Source organism: Vitis riparia, chromosome 14 (assembly GCF_004353265.1).
Source record: "Vitis riparia cultivar Riparia Gloire de Montpellier isolate 1030 chromosome 14, EGFV_Vit.rip_1.0, whole genome shotgun sequence".
NCBI classification, from domain to species: domain Eukaryota; kingdom Viridiplantae; phylum Streptophyta; class Magnoliopsida; order Vitales; family Vitaceae; genus Vitis; species Vitis riparia.
The window spans coordinates 4046575-4062523 of NC_048444.1; the positions used below are offsets into that span (position 1 = coordinate 4046575).

A 15949-nucleotide genomic window follows, 5' to 3' on the forward strand; every position below is an offset into this window, starting at 1 on the left:
GAACGGAAACCATTGGCGCCCACACTGTCTCAAAAATTCTGTGAACCGTCTCTTTCTTCCCACCTTCACGCTGTATTCTCTTTCTCTCTTTTTCTTCTTCGTTTTTTCTCTCTATAAATACAGAGGGTGAATGGGGAATCTCTGGTTTTCATGGTGCCACACAAAATGGCAAGGTCTACTGCAAAACACTACACTTCTAAGAAATTGGTCCTTCTCGCATCGTTTGTTGGCTTTCTCGGAGCCATCCTCGTTGCTGATTATCTCTGGGCTTCCGCTTCCTTTGCCTATTTATCAATCGCTTCCAACTGGGCTCGCACCAAATCTAGCACTGTCGTCATACCAACGACTTTCGACGAAAAGCTCCAGCAGGTTCTTCACCATGCTTCTTGTTTTCATATTCTTCTGGGTTTTTTTTTCTTCACCTTTTACTGGAAAATCGGGAGAGAACTGAAGATTTTGCGTCTCTTTTGGTTTTTTGGTTGATTTAAAGAGCCCATTTGAATAATGTGAAGAGGGTTTTGTTTTTTTAGGCACCAACAATGATGAATGTTATGGATTCATTTTTTTTTTCATCTCTTCCCACATTTTCTAGTTCATTGTTTAATTTTTTTCACTTGGGATGTTGGTATTTGCTACTTCTTTTTTCTTGAATGAAGTTGAAAATTGATGATCATTGCGCTATATGCAGAGGGTAGATGTTAAAGATAAAAAGAACCGTACTTCAGGGAGAATATTATCTGCAACCTTTGCTGATTTACCTGCACCAGAGTTAAAATGGGAGGAAATGCAGCCAGCACCGGTGCCTCGTCTTGATGGGGCCTCCATACAGATTAAGAATCTCCTCTATGTGTTTGCTGGATATGGCACACTCGACTATGTGAGAATCTTTTATAAGCTCTGAACTGGTTTTGCTTCTGGTTTTGATTGGACAGGCTCTACCCATCTTCAGATCTATCATTTTTGTTATTTATTGCTATTGAGTTAATGAATTCATATTGTAGTTGAAGAAATTTTAGCAATTCTAAATTTTACGGGCTTTAATGTTTTCTGCTCATATTCATGTTTATGTTTTTACAGGTGCACTCTCATGTTGATATTTACAATATTACTGATAATACTTGGGGAGGGAGGTTTGATATGCCAAAAGAAATGGCACATTCACATTTAGGAATGGCAACTGATGGAAGATACATATATGTAGTCTCTGGACAATATGGTCCCCAGTGCAGAGGCCCAACAGCCCGTTGTTTTGTGCTTGACACAGAGACAAAAAAATGGCAGGACCTTCCCACGTTACCAGCCCCTAGGTATGCGTTCTTATCAAGAGAACCATGAACTATTTTGCATGTTCCCCTTTGACCAAATTTTCATTCTCATCATTTTTGTCACTCTTAGTTTGAAATGTACTGGTTGAACTTTTCTGGTTTACTGTAAATATTCTCTATGATTGCTTCTTTATGCACTGCTCTTTCAGAGTTAGATGCCCACTTTCCCTTTGTGTCACCACCAAATTTGAATTATGATACTTTAACTTGTTTGACATTTTGGCACTTGCTGTTCTTGCTTAACATTCTGTAGTTTGAAACAAATACTTCCTTGCATTTACCAGGTGCATTTGTTTTGCTCTTTGATGATGTTTGAAGTTTATGATCCCTTTCTTTTTGTAAACTTAAAAGCCCTTCCTGTACTGGATTTTTTTTTTTTTTTTTTCATTTTGGGGGATGGTAATAAAAGATGCGTGTTGAAGTGCCCAAAGGAGGTGCTTTCCAGTAATCACTTCTCAATGATTAGTATGTGTAGCAGTAGTCAGCAGCACCTAGTGTAAGTACACATAGTAGCTACACCAGAAACTGCCAATAGTGTAGGTGGATTAACTTCTCAATTTCCTGGCATAAGTGGTAGGAATGGTACTGAAGTTCAAAAGCTACCCCTGGACTAGCATAACTTCAAAATGATAGATCATGACTAGCATGGCGGTTGAGAGAGGCTAGTATTATAAGCAATCCTACATATCCAAAATCTGACATATTATTACACTGTTAACCAAGTTCCATCAGTGCTGCGAATTTTATGAGTTATGCCATACAATTGACACTTTAAACAAGAGTTCTAACATGAGAATTTCAGGTATGCACCAGCAACTCAACTTTGGAGAGGCAGACTTCATGTGATGGGTGGTGGCAAGGAGAATCGCCATACACCAGGATTGGAGCACTGGAGTCTTGCAGTAAAGAATGGAAAAGCATTAGAGAAAGAGTGGCGGTCTGAAATACCCATTCCCCGTGGGGGACCCCATAGGTTTGTGGAATCCTTCCCTCTCTATACTGTTTAGTCATGTTAGAAGTGAACATAAAGTGTGCCCTCTTTAACCTCAGACATGGAATTGATACCTTCATAATTTGGAGTGACCTGGGCATAATTATTGTAATCGAAATCAAGGCAGTTCAAAACCTTTTTCTGCATGTATAGGAGAATTGCAGTAGATAATGGAGAAGCATTGGAGAAAGAATCAATCTGGAGCCATAAGGTGCATCCCATAGGTTTTGGGGTTGCTGTCTCCAACATATAACCGTGTCACTATTGCTATAAATGAAAGTATGCTTATGAACTTTGTCTAGTCAAATTAGGTTGTTTAATATGCATTGCAGAATTCTTCCTTTTTTTTCTTTCCCTGATATTGATGATTTAGTTTATATATTTGACAGTTTGATAGTGGATGCAGTGTTACTTTTCGTGGTTGTGATGAGGCTCGTAAAAGATGAACAACTAATGATATTATATAGAACTTTTTGTATTATATGTAGAAGTTTTATTGAACTTGAAACACTTACTTTCTCCTGAGCAGACCCATTGTTCATATATATGCTTTTCTCTGTTGTAACTGTCAGTGCTTATCACTTATTTTTTGAGTTCAAATATACTCTGTCATGAACAAATTGTCCTAATTGAATAGTTTTCCTTATGCTGGTTCACCAGCTTCTGCTGAAAGAGCTTCTACCTTTTTTACAGTCTCTTCAGATTGTTAAACTCACTAACAAGTTTCTGTTGCATTTGTGTCAATTTGCTTATGTCAATGTGATGAACTGCTGGGCTGTGTCATTTGTTTGCTTAAGATTATTATTCTCTATACTTAGTATTAGGGTCCCCTGCATGCATTTAGCTAGTTTCCAGAACATGAAGCCCAATTTTAGATGATTGCAACAGCTGCTTTTTCTTTTTCTTTTTTTTCAGTAAAAAGAAAGAAATAAAATGATATACTACTTTTAACTTAATTCACAAATGGCAAAATGTCTGTTAGGTATCATACTACAGACATGGGTTTTCATGGGAGCTTGAAACTCCATCTTTGCCTGCTAACAACTAATCCCAGCCAAAAAAGGGTCATGTAACATCTCCAATGTGACTCTGTCTAATTCTCTGTTGGCGAACATTGACATGTATGGCAATCAATATATTGGACAATATTTTTTTTTTCATGCAATTCAAATAAATGGATCCTATCCTATCTATAGTTTTTCTAATTTTGATTGTCAAACTTCTATTAGGGCTTGTGTTGTGGTTGATGATCGGCTTTTTGTTATTGGTGGTCAAGAGGGTGATTTTATGGCTAAACCCGGTTCACCTATTTTCAAGTGCTCACGGAGGCATGAGGTATATGATCCACCTATTGTGCTCTAGCTGGGGATTTCTTTTTTCTAGATTGGCTTGTAGCTACCTGTGATGATCATGATGTTTGAATGCCAGAGATCTGTTGTGCATTATTTTGAACATTAGGTGGTTTGTTCCAGGTAGTTTATGGGGATGTTTATATGCTGGATGACGAGATGAAGTGGAAAGTGTTGCCACCTATGCCAAAGCCCGATTCCCATATAGAGTTTGCTTGGGTTGTTGTCAACAATTCCATTATCATTGTGGGAGGCACAACAGAAAAGCATCCAGTGACCAAAAGGATGATCCTGGTTGGAGAGGTGTTCCAATTTCATCTAGACTCACTGGTATGGACCTCTTCGCATCATTAAAGAACTTGGAAAGGAATTATCAATGTCACTGTTATTCTTAAAATGATGCTATTTTTCAAACACTCTTTTACAGTAAACAATATACAAATGCTTTTGATCCTACAGAAATTATAGGACATTACTCTCTGTTGAAGAAGTAAATTTATAGGATACCGTTTTCCATTTTTTTTCCATATTATTTTGGATATGCAACACTATAAATTACCCAATCAATTCTGAATTCAAGATAATGAAACACTAGAGTAAGAGTTCAAATTTTGAGTGAAGAAATGGTTAATTTACCAGTACATCGATCATCACTCTTATACCTTTTTGTCTTGTCAAATAAAACTTGAATTTATGTATGTCTCTGTGTGTTAATGGAAGTAAGTGATCCATTCATATGTTTGTGTGTTAGTGAAAGTAAAGAATCTATTTATTAGTTGTGTAGTTTCACCATAACTTCAAACAAGCTGGTGTTGTGTGTTGGTAATTGTAAACTTGGTCTCCTCTAAACAAGCAAACAAAACAGTACATTGGTTTATTGAATTTATATTTTCTGAAATCCTTTATAATTGTGATTAATCAATTTCTGTTTCCACCCTTGGATGACTTCTGAAGATTTGTTTTCTATTACCAATTACAGAAATGGTCAGTTATTGGAAAGATGCCCTTCCGAGCAAAAACAACACTAGCTGCTTTCTGGGATGGATGGTTGTATTTCACATCTGGACAGCGGGACAGAGGACCAGATAATCCACAGCCAAGGAAAGTGATAGGAGATATGTGGAGAACCAAGTTGAGCTTGTGATCTTGTATTTGCCACTGTAATCTTGCTAAAATTCTCTCATTTCTTGCTCTTATTAATAAAAATTATTATTATTTTCTTTTAAGTTGTTCAAGTTTTATTATTTTACATCATTTTTTTTTTGTTTGACCATATATTCAATTCATGTTGATGTACAATTTTGTTTTTCTGTATTAATTGATCAATGATACAAAATCAGTTCTTTTGAAAACTAATGAATCGGTACATATTCGCATTGTCCCTTTATGGTTCGAAGACTATTTTTGGTTTCTGACCCTACTTTTTTTTTTGATAACTGTGGTGTCCGGACCAGCTTACGCGCACTTCAACTAATCCCGCGGGGCCCTGAAGTTAATGACCGAGTAAATCCTTCAATGACCTTGAGGAGACTTAAATTGGTGACCATTGGAAAGCAAACCCAGGACTGGACCACAAGCCCTACTTTTAGATTTGACATATGGGAGGATCGTGCCTATTGCATTTCAGGATATTCATTCTCATGTTTTCTTCTCTTTGTGCATAATTTTCTTGCTGGGATCCTGGGAACCCTTGCCTCAGCTTATGGAAGTTGTGAAGCTCGGTTAGAGAAGGCATGGCAATGGGCCATTCCTCCTAGTACAATTAGTGGGTTCTTTCCCTCCTGATTGTTACACTTGGTAAGTTAGGATTTCTTTTGTAAAGAGGCCCCAAGTGTAGAACAAAAAAATCACAAAAAAGGTGATCAAGTAGTGGGAAAAAATGACCAAGAACAAAGTCTAACAGAAAGAGAGTGCTTATAAAGAACTGAAATTTAAGATGGTGCTTATAAAGAAATGAGTTGAATTGAAATTAAAAGAGAATGCTTCTGAAAAAATTTGTAGTTTGTATGGTTACAAGGAACATAAGGTGACAGAAAGTTGAATTCACATTTACAAGGGATGGCCAAATGACATGAATGGCCGGACTTGCATGTCGAGTGCATTTAATGAAATATAACCACACCCTGTGACAAAAAGGTAGGGAACAGTGGGGTGAGGAATAAGCAACAGACATCAAATTTAGTTCTATAGCTTCCAAACCCTTGCTTCATACATCATGCACACTCATCCTTGTTGAAAGCCTATGAGAGCAACTGCTATTTATCCATATTTCTTGGTTGCTCTAGACTGTACCCAGCTTCTTGGATGTACCTGCAAAAATTTCAACAAGATGTAAAGTCCAACCATATTCATGAAAAAGGGACCACTTAATTTAATTTTTGAGGGTTTGATGAGACTGACCTGGTTTATGTTGCCCTGTTGAGCTGTAAAAATCAGTATGGCCAAGAAGTTCTGTGGTTTGCTAGATCAGGAAACAGATTGGCTGTTTCTGAAAACATTTCAAAATTTCAACTAATTCAACATAAATCCAGTGAATAAGAATGGAGGCAATGCATGCAAGTGCTCACAAGCATCGGTTTACAGAGACTCATGCAACACCCACTCTAACACTAACCAACCAATCCACCACCTTGCTCATGCACAGTAGAGAGAGAGAGAGACATACCTTTCATTTTAGTAGAGGAGTGTAAGGAGCTGGGCATGGAGACACAGTGTGATCAGGCAACTGGTTTATCAAATCAACTGTAGCCTTCAAGCATGCATTTAGCATTTTCTTTTCCAACCTGACAAGCTGTGTGGCAACTAGCTTCTTTGGGTTCAAATTACTATCTGCCAACTAATTATTAAAAGCATATCAAATTAAAGCTCAGCAAGCTATACAGTAAAGTTCAAGATGCCATAAACTTTAAGAGAAGTGTGAAAATCACCAAACACTCGTCTTCACTCATAGTGGTAGGATAGCCAGCCAACCGTCTCTCAAAATAATCCACAAGTTGGTCCAATACTGCACGTTCCATACAAGGACTCACCTACAGCATTCAGTGAATGTCATTATAAGCTTATCCAGCATGAAAGTTCCATTATCTGTTTCATTAAGGTGGTCCTGAGCATATAGATGAAGAAGCAGAACTGCATTTCTTTTTAAATTCATTAAACAGAAAGCATATTTCTAAGTACAGCTTGATCCTGGATGGGATATCTCATCCAGTGGCTAGGAAAAACATCGTTTCTACATAAAGTTATTAGTGTAAGCAAAGCAACATGCTATACTAAGTACAGCTTGATCCTGGCACACAAACACCCATGAGTGTATCTAAGTGTGTGGATGTATATGCATATTACTATTATCTACTCCTAATTGCTGAACATCAAATTCTTAACTTAAATGTGAAGTTTAAGATGAACTTACAGGACATATTGGACCTTGAGAAGAGATAACAGACTGCATCTCAGAAGGATCTGAAACATAGCCCAATCGCAGATAAGGGAGCATGTCTGAAACAGCTTCTCTTTCTTTTCCTACAGAAACCTGCAGCAGGGTACATTAAAAAACAAGGAAAACAAAGAAGCACAAGATAAGATAAAGTGTGCAAGCTTGGCATTGTACATGAAATTTTTGCACTGTTAGTTTTCCATTTCTTTGAGCAACCATTCTCTTGTCCTGATATTGAGGATCCTCAGTGTTAAGAGCTGCCTGAAACAGAGATTATAAAGTTATATCAATAAAAAGGAAGAGTTCACCCAAAACAGCAAACACTAAAATTTTGTATAAAAAAGGGTAGGACTCAAGTATTACCTCAACCACTATACGATCATAGGAATTGTCTTCATCAACAAAACCATAATTCAGAAGCAATTTTGAGTTAGGCTGTGGACCACACCTATGTAGAATACCAGGACGATAGTAAAGGAGCAGCTTGACATTGTGATCAGTTAAAAAACCCCATATATAGAAAATACTATACCAGACAACAATAGATTCCCCAGCTTTATAGGGCCGATCAACCACTAGTTGTACAGAGCCATCAACAGCAGCTAACATCGCTTTGCAGTTGCTTCTATAAGCTAGCAATGGAGGTCCTAGTGGGACCAAGGCAAACCTCCGAGCCAGACTGACTTTCTGCATTCAAAGGGAAGTCAACTAATCACTGTGAAGTCGTCGTACAAAAACTAAAAGGTAAATAACATATGATGCCATTCCTAAGAACAAGTGAGTTATAGGAAGTTGAGAGCTTAAGGGCTTCAAAAATATAAACAGGTTAGGCAATATGAACAGATTGCTAAAATCTAAACAGAATTTCTACCATGATCCATACAATCGAGTTCATTATCCATGATATATTATGCTAAAGTCACCAGATGGGCAGCATATTTCTAGTTTGGCCCATAAAACCTGACTCAACTCAACTCAAGTCAACAAAGCCTTAATCCAAATTACATACAACTAAACGTGAAAATAACTTTGAGAATAGTGCAGGAGTATACAAATAAAATAAATTCCATCAAGGTGAAAGAACCTTTATACCAATTTAAAAGCCTGAAACAGAACTCAATAGAACCACAATACCTTATGCTAGTTGCCATTTATTGCTGTTAAGAAGAAGATTACTCATATAATGACTTTTTAAAATGATCATTGCTAAATAGAGGAATTTGAACTGTATTACAGTGCATCATCTTTATCTACTATTCAGCAAGTTTGTTGCAGGGAACATTGTAGCCAAAATTAGGATATAAGGATAAATAAATGAAAAAACAAATAACGATTAAATAAGAGCAGAATGCATCCATGAGAAATTAGAGAGAGGAATAGTCAAGTATAAGAAGAATCATCAAGATGATTCTAACAGGTGCAACAAAATAAATGAATGAGCAGCTGAGGCAATCAGTGAGAGAAATATGTGATTGTCTTTAATAAAACAAAGGATAAGGTCTAGATAAAATTGAATGGTGGACAAAAATTGATGTAGAAATCCATAAATCTTTGGGATGCAAGGCTTTCTTGTTGTTGTATATTTGAGCACCATGATATTTCAAAAAACAGCACTCAGAGCATGGGATTTCCAAATGTTTCAAATGCAACATGATAACAAGAGTTTAAACCTAACTGAATCCTCTAGAAAGCCACGAAAAGGGCATTTAAATAAATAAACCTTGTTTTGCTGATAAAGGAAAGGTACAAACCTGTAAATGCACCACACAAGACTGAATTGCAACAAAAGCTTGTTTGAAAATCTCAAATGGAAAGGCCTCAGTAGGAATATCATATGGGTATTGCTGCAAAAAGAAATTAAGAAAATCATAGTCACATTCATCTACATTTAACAAATCACCTAAAAGAACAATGTAATCAAAGAATCTCCCAATAGGAAACAGCAATATATTTAAATTAACAAAAGGGGAAGGCATATATTATCTAGTTTCAACAACAGATGTGTAAGAGAATGACCTGAAACAGAGATCCAGCCATAAACCAGACAGTATCAAGCTCATTATATTCCCTTTTAATTCCTTCCGCCCTTTCAAGAACTTCAGCCTGATATATTGCCACCAGAATGCAGTTTTAGTACTTTTCAAACCATAAATCCATTTGCTAATTTAAATTTTGGTACCAGCATTCATTTTATCATGGTAAGGTAGGTTCAGAATAAACTACCTTAGTGGGGCTGCCTGTAAGATAAGCCAGTTCACTTTCTGACCATAGCAGGGGAGATTCCACAGCTAACTGGCCCCTCCCTCGTTGACGATCAAGCTCTCTAATATATGGGTACCAAAAAGACTTCTTTCCTTGCTTCTTCTCATACATTAAATACAATGCCAAGCAGGCCAATTCCGAGAGTTTGTTTGTGGTTAATAGTTCCGCTGCGTGAAGAATCAAACATGCAATTCAAGTTATACAGGCCAAATCAAGTTTTCATTAGTCCTAGAAGATTAAGGTCCTAAAAGAATGTCATCACAACAATTAATCATGGTACCTCATGGGCCAGCAACCGCAACAAGCAGACACACACTAAATGAGCATAAGCTTTATTTATTTATTTATTTATTTTTGATAAGTAAAATGAGCATAAGCTTTATACTTGCACACTTGCAGTAGTTTAGCTTTCAAACCAAATTATCCTAAAACATCTTTTCAATAATCTCTACAAACATCAATATGTGCAGTTCAACTCCAAATATAAAATGCCGGTCTATGTCAACAATCAATAGAAGACAAGCATTCACCCAATTATAATTATTCTCTTTCACATGCTACTATTTTTCAGGGTAGCATTACACATTTACACCACATTTATACAAATAAATATGCACATAAATAAACAGATGCTAGAAATATACTATAGACCTTAGTGTACCTTCAAAAATTCATTTTAGTGCATTTATTTATTAATTTATTTGCATCTTGCTCTTGGCTATATTTTGGAACTCAAATTGCAAACCCAAGCATGAGGCAGCAAGCAAGATGTCTGCCAATTCTACTACCAGCAATATGGTATGTAGGTTAAGTGATAAGAAACCAGAATGCAGATGTGTTATCACCGATGAGGAGACAGCTCCATCAGTTTCTAATTGTCAACCAAATATGCAATGGCAGTCATTTCCATCATTCTTTCTAGCACATCATTATTGACCTAATTTGCAGTATGAAGTAGTAACAATGCTACTAAACTGGAAAGAGACGACATCATGATGAATAAATTAGACGAAGCATAGCTCATTAGTAACAGCAGCACCTTACCAATGGTCTCGTTCCCCAAAACTCTCTCCAGAGTTACAACCAAGGAATCCGGAACAGAGAAAGCAACATCACCCGCCTGCAAAAGAAGAAAACCCTAAAACTTTACCGAGAATCGGAAAACTTCTTCGAGAAATTAACAAAAGCCAACAATTCCTCCCTGGCGCAATCACCTGGAGATCTTCGCTCGCAGCTATATAATGTATAGCCTTGTGTTGCTCGTGGTGAGACGGTCTTTCTTTGAGAACAACCTTGCAAGGAGGAAGCCCATTTTCGTGCATCCAAGATTTCAAATCTCCAAACTCGTCTTCCTTTTTCCTCGCAGCTTCAGAAACCCTCCCATCTTCCTTCCGCGATCCGGCCACCAAGGTGTCGGAGCCGGACGCGGAACAGAGCCGTATACGTCGAAGCGAAGCTGCGCGCCTAGACCTGCGGAGCGAGATTGGAATCCTGGAAAGAACAGGGAGAGAAGAAGAAGGAATGGGAGATAAAAAGCATTTGGTGGATAGATGAGCAACATCCATGGCGATTGCGGTTGAGAAACGAAATGGAAGATACAGGGCTAGGGTTTAAGGTGTGTGGATAGACATAGAGAGTGGGGTTCTGGGTTGCAGAAGGTAGATGAGATATTTTGTGTATGGGTTTTTGAAGTCAATTCGGGTAGCGTGGTATGGAAATTGGGGATAAGGGAGAGGGAAATTGGATTTGGGACTGACAGAAATGGTGTTGGCTTGTGAGGTATGAGAGACCCACCAACCTCGGCGGATTGGATCATGGATAACGGAGGGAAAACAAAAATCTGAGAGTCTCAACCCATCTGAATTTGGCTTTTCTCCTATAAGTTCTTCATCATCATATATAATCTTTTATTTTTGTTAAATATTAAAAAAAAAAATGATGAACATTTACCATAATTATAAATATGATATTAGACTTAGAATCATATTAAAATTAATTTCTTTTATTATATATAATTATAATAATACTAGTGTGACAATAAGTCATTATTGTATATTTGAAATTTTATTCTATTTTATTTTTTAATTTAAAAATCTTTTTAGACTGTGACTTACATTCTATTGAAGATTCGATGTTGTTATTTATATAATTAAAAAGTTACAAATATATTTAAGAAGATTTAACTTATGACAATTTAAGTTTTTATAAGGTGTAACAAGCATCAGATATATTTTTATAGATTTAAAAAGTATTTTATTTAATAGTAAAAATATTTTCATGAATTAAAAAAGTATTTTATTTAATAGTTAGAAACTATAGGAACCTTTCAAATGAGGAACAACATTCAATGGTCGCTCAATGCACTTGAGCGGTGGTTAAGTGTGCTCAATCGCTCTTATGCCCAGAATTTGATAGAAAATTTATGAAATATTCACACAAATCAAGTTTGTAAATTTTGATATCATTAGTAGAACAAAAGTTGTTTGAAACCTAAATGTTTTTAACATATTTTTAATATTTTTAAAAATAATTTTTATATGTAGTATTTTATTCTTAATCATTTTAAATATTTATATAATTATTTTTTAAAATAGTTATAAAAAACAAGTGAAAATCTAGAAGATGTTATTTTAAACTACTTAATTTTCTATTATTAAAAACATAAAATAGAAAACAGTTTTTAGTTATCAAACGAGTATTTCATATATATTTTTTTTGTTTTGAAAATACAGAAAATCATTTTAAAAATAGTTGCTAAATAGACTCATAATTTTTTAAATAAATCCTTTTATTTAAGGTTTTTTTTTTTTTTTTTGTTAACTACTATAATGTTGCTTTTCTTGAACATTGTGTTACCTTAAGCTGGGTTTTAATTTTTTATTTATTTATTGTATTAGTTTTAAAAAAAAAAATTGAGTAAAATGTACATTAAAAATGTAAATTTTGAGTGGAGACAATCAAAAAATAAAATCATGTGTAATTTTCATTTTATGGAATTTAATTTGTTATGTGACTTATAAGATATATATATATATATATATATATATATATATATATATATATATATATATTGTTCTTTTTAATCAAATTAGTATTATCTCAATTTTATTTTATTAAATTGAAAGAAATTATTTTCATAAAATCTCACTATTAAAGAGTGATACCTTAATATAATAATTAAACAAAATTATATTAGAAAGCAAAGTATGAGTCAATAGTACATTTTGCTATGTCTGTGGACATGCCTGCCTGAAAACAACAAGCCAGGGAATCTCGTAGTTATGGTATGTGAGAGATGCGCTTCCACTTGGCAAATTTTTATTCACCTGGACGGTCACTACTAAGAGAGCTTTCTAATCTGCTCAAATATTTTGGTGGGACCAGCCATTCGCTCTGTCTTCCTCCTTTGGTCACTTGTCAAAATAGATGACATTTTTGCAATACCCATCACCGATCGAAACCACATCATTTTCAGGAAATCACAGTAAGTCTCACCAGCTCTCCCTGTTCCGTCGTCTTCTCAGCTTTGTATGGAGAAATCGAACCTTCGCATCGATCCTAAGAGCGGTTTCTGCTCGGCTACCAAGACCTTCCAAAGCCTCAAACCCACCGTTGAGCTCCCACCTCAACATCTCCTTCTCTCCGCCGATGCATATGCTTTTTCTCTCCGATCCGGTTTGGGCTGCCCTGACTCGGCCGCTCTCATCAACTCAACCACCGGTCACCGCCTCTTATATTCTGAATTCGCCCTCCGCTCCAAGACCTTGGCCGCTTATCTCCAAACAGTAATCGGGCTCTCCAAAGGCGATACTGCGTTTGTACTCTCTTCCAATCTCATTCAGGTTCCGATTCTATACTTCTCTCTGCTCTCACTCGGCGTAATCATCTCTCCTGCCAATCCAATCAACACCCAATCCGAAATTTCCCGTCAAATAGAGCTGTGCAAGCCCGTGATTGCCTTTTCCATCTCAACTGCTGCTCACAAGCTTCCCAGCCTCCATCACAGAACCGTTATCATCGACTCGTTAGAGTTCGACTCAATGATGACGGGTCCAATCCGTGAACTCGTCCGCGTGGAGGTGAGTCAATCAGATCTGGCGGCGATAATGTATTCGTCGGGGACGACCGGGAGAGTCAAGGGAGTGATGTTGACTCACCGGAATCTGATTGCGATGACCGCGAGCCTCCACGAGGGGCGATCTGTGAGGAGTTCGCCGGATGTACTGTTATACACAGTACCCTTTTTTCACATGATTGGCTTTTTCTACTGTGTAAAGTCTGTGGCCTTGAACGAGACAGTGGTGGTGATGGAAAGGTTTGACTTAAGAAGAATGCTGACGTTGGTGGAGAAATTTAAGGTGACTCACATGGCGGTGGTTCCGCCGGTGTTGGTGGCGATGGCCAAAGGAGATGCAACGGACAACAACGACTTAACGTCGTTGGAGAGCGTGTCGTGCGGCGGAGCCCCGCTTGGGAAGGACTTGTGCCAAGCATTCACTGCCAAGTTCCCCAATGTTGCGATACGGCAGGTAACCAGTGCCTCATTTCATCCTTCAACTTCAAGTTTCCAGAATTTTCTTCCAATTATTAATATAAAAATAAAAGAATACTCACTTGATGCTATTTGTACTTAATTTATGTTATAATCCAGGGTTATGGGCTGACTGAATCATCGGGGGCAGTTTCCCGACTACTGGATCCTGAAGAATGTCGTCATTGGGGCTCAGTAGGAAGGCTTACAGGGGTTTTTGAAGCAAAAATCGTGGACCCAGACACAGGCCTTGCGCTGCCTCCCTGCAAACAAGGAGAACTTTGGGTTAGAGGACCTGCAGTTATGAAAGGTAAAATTTTGGATCAATCTACATAAATGCAACTAGTGATTTGTAAATAACCATAACAAACGAAAGCATTACGCCACTGCAGGCTATGTTGGGGACCGAAAGGCAACTCGGGAAACTTTGGTTTCAGATGGGTGGTTGAGGACAGGTGATCTTTGTTACATTGATGGGGAAGGTTTCCTTTATGTTGTAGATAGACTCAAGGAACTTATCAAATACAAAGGATACCAAGTAATTATGCCATCCTCTATTTGAACCTTCTTGTTCGTTTGTCTATTCATTTATGCTTATTGTTCTATGTTTAAGACTCATCAGTAATGGTGCTCATGCACTTGAGGCTGTTCTCGTTTGTAGGTTCCCCCTGCGGAGCTGGAACACTTGCTCCAATCCCATCCTGAGATTGTTGATGCTGCTGTGATACCGTAAAATCTCTTTGGATGATCACTTGTGTTTTCAAAATGAAACCATTTCTCCAATTCACTTGATTTATTAATGATTGTTGATTCATGTTACAATGTTACATCTATTGAAAAAATTAGACCACACGGGATCTCATATAGACATTAAAGCATGCAATAAAATTGGGAATTGATGAAAAACCGACCTTGATTAATCCCATGAAAATCCATTTTGTGCTGCACTGATGTCCAAGATTACGATTAGTTCGTGATGGAGTGAAAACGTGGGTTCAATTGGCTCTTCTCTTTCAACACCCAAAACAATCTGTGTGTGTGCTCTGAAGAGTTCGTTCGTGCAGTACGTGCTCTTCTCAGCCCTAAGAGAAAACAGAAGAGAATAGAACAATAACCTACCTTTTTCCCTTATATATATAAAATAATTCATATATATACCACATATTACACATACACAATTTGGACCACTTGACTTAATGGGTAAGTAAAGTGAATTAAGGTAAGTCCATAAAAATCAAGTAATAATGTGTTCAATCTCATTATAGACTATAATGCAAAAATTAAAGCAACATTGATTTATGACATTATCATATTGATTATGTAAGTTCACACATAAAAATTCCAACAACATCTATTGTCATTCTGTTGAAATACGAAGCTTTTTTTTCGGTGGTAGTGCCTCCATTCTTTCACAAAAAAGGGCACAAAGAGGAAAAAACAAATGGGGATCCTATTAGTGCATATCCGCTGAATTGCTGAGTGGGTTGATTTTGGGTTTTGCAGATACCCTGATGAAGAAGCTGGTGAAGTCCCCATGGCCTATGTAGTAAGACGGCCCCAGAGCAGCCTGAATGAAGCACAAGTGATGGATTTTATTGCAAAACAGGTGATTTGCAAGAACAAGCTTAATGTGCTTCTCTTCTCTAATGGATTTTCTATCTACAGGCATTCATCATTTGAATGTAAGATTGCAGTTTTGTCATTAATCGGAGATTAATCAGCTACACCATGAATGCAGGTTGCAGCATACAAGAAAATAAGACGCGTATCGTTTGTGAGTTCCATACCCAAGAGTCCGGCTGGGAAAATACTGAGGAAGGAGTTGCGGAAGCTGGCTGACCCTGGGTCTCTGTCTAAATTGTAACACCCTGTCAAGTAATTGACTTTGCCAGGATGTCAGCATCAGGGGAAAGTACTCAGAATGCAAAATCTCAATCCCCTTTATCAGAAAAATAAATAAATAAATAAATAAATCTGATGGAGTCTTTACTGGGTCGAAAATATATTTTTAAAGCGCATATTGTGTTTTAAACAGATAATTTGAATTTTGAAGTTATC

The 15949-nt window shown here is 37.0% G+C and overlaps 3 protein-coding genes across 4 annotated transcripts; 2 read left to right on the forward strand and 1 right to left on the reverse strand.

Moving 5' to 3' along the window:
* Positions 1 to 5486, forward strand: LOC117930397 (kelch repeat-containing protein At3g27220-like). Of its 2 annotated transcripts, XM_034851039.1 has the most exons (8): positions 1 to 369; positions 689 to 877; positions 1078 to 1307; positions 2128 to 2298; positions 3546 to 3651; positions 3789 to 3995; positions 4645 to 4825; positions 5120 to 5486. In XM_034851039.1, the coding sequence occupies exons 1-7, from the start codon at positions 151 to 153 to the stop codon at positions 4807 to 4809; spliced, it is 1287 nt and encodes a 428-aa protein (XP_034706930.1). In that variant the 5' UTR covers positions 1 to 150; the 3' UTR covers positions 4810 to 4825; positions 5120 to 5486. The 2 variants fall into 2 exon arrangements, with proteins under 2 accessions (XP_034706930.1, XP_034706929.1); XM_034851038.1 differs by lacking the exon at positions 5120 to 5486 and having other exon boundaries at positions 4645 to 4891.
* A 142-nt stretch (positions 5487 to 5628) lies between these two features.
* On the reverse strand, positions 5629 to 11199 carry LOC117930396 (actin-histidine N-methyltransferase). Its single transcript, XM_034851037.1, has 13 exons — positions 10575 to 11199; positions 10405 to 10480; positions 9322 to 9527; positions 9115 to 9201; positions 8850 to 8942; positions 7631 to 7785; positions 7462 to 7546; positions 7273 to 7359; positions 7075 to 7194; positions 6593 to 6694; positions 6331 to 6501; positions 6066 to 6153; positions 5629 to 5975 (listed from the first exon to the last, which is right to left on the reverse strand). Exons 1-11 carry the CDS (start codon positions 10923 to 10925, stop codon positions 6334 to 6336), a joined length of 1530 nt encoding a protein of 509 aa, XP_034706928.1. The 5' UTR covers positions 10926 to 11199; the 3' UTR covers positions 5629 to 5975; positions 6066 to 6153; positions 6331 to 6333.
* Positions 11200 to 12735: 1536 nt separating this feature from the next.
* On the forward strand, positions 12736 to 15892 carry LOC117929742 (4-coumarate--CoA ligase-like 9). Its single transcript, XM_034850139.1, has 6 exons — positions 12736 to 13889; positions 14012 to 14201; positions 14284 to 14429; positions 14553 to 14620; positions 15395 to 15497; positions 15630 to 15892. Exons 1-6 carry the CDS (start codon positions 12891 to 12893, stop codon positions 15753 to 15755), a joined length of 1632 nt encoding a protein of 543 aa, XP_034706030.1. The 5' UTR covers positions 12736 to 12890; the 3' UTR covers positions 15756 to 15892.
* The last annotated feature ends 57 nt before the right edge of the window (positions 15893 to 15949 follow it).

Excerpts from the sequence above, each read along its gene's own strand:
- LOC117930396 (XM_034851037.1), bottom strand. The coding sequence starts at position 10,925 with ATGGATGTTGCTCATCTATCCACCAAATGCTTTTTATCTCCCATTCCT. Across the intron at positions 9,528-10,404 it reads TTTGGGGAACGAGACCATTG|CGGAACTATTAACCACAAAC; the intron begins GTAAGGTGCTGC and ends TTCTTCACGCAG. Across the intron at positions 7,786-8,849 it reads CTTGTGTGGTGCATTTACAG|AAAGTCAGTCTGGCTCGGAG; the intron begins GTTTGTACCTTT and ends CTTTGAATGCAG.
- LOC117929742 (XM_034850139.1), top strand. The coding sequence starts at position 12,891 with ATGGAGAAATCGAACCTTCGCATCGATCCTAAGAGCGGTTTCTGCTCG. Across the intron at positions 14,202-14,283 it reads AGGACCTGCAGTTATGAAAG|GCTATGTTGGGGACCGAAAG; the intron begins GTAAAATTTTGG and ends ACGCCACTGCAG. Across the intron at positions 14,621-15,394 it reads GTTGATGCTGCTGTGATACC|ATACCCTGATGAAGAAGCTG; the intron begins GTAAAATCTCTT and ends TGGGTTTTGCAG.
- LOC117930397 (XM_034851039.1), top strand. The coding sequence starts at position 151 with ATGGTGCCACACAAAATGGCAAGGTCTACTGCAAAACACTACACTTCT. Across the intron at positions 2,299-3,545 it reads CCCCGTGGGGGACCCCATAG|GGCTTGTGTTGTGGTTGATG; the intron begins GTTTGTGGAATC and ends AACTTCTATTAG. Across the intron at positions 3,652-3,788 it reads AGTGCTCACGGAGGCATGAG|GTAGTTTATGGGGATGTTTA; the intron begins GTATATGATCCA and ends GGTTTGTTCCAG.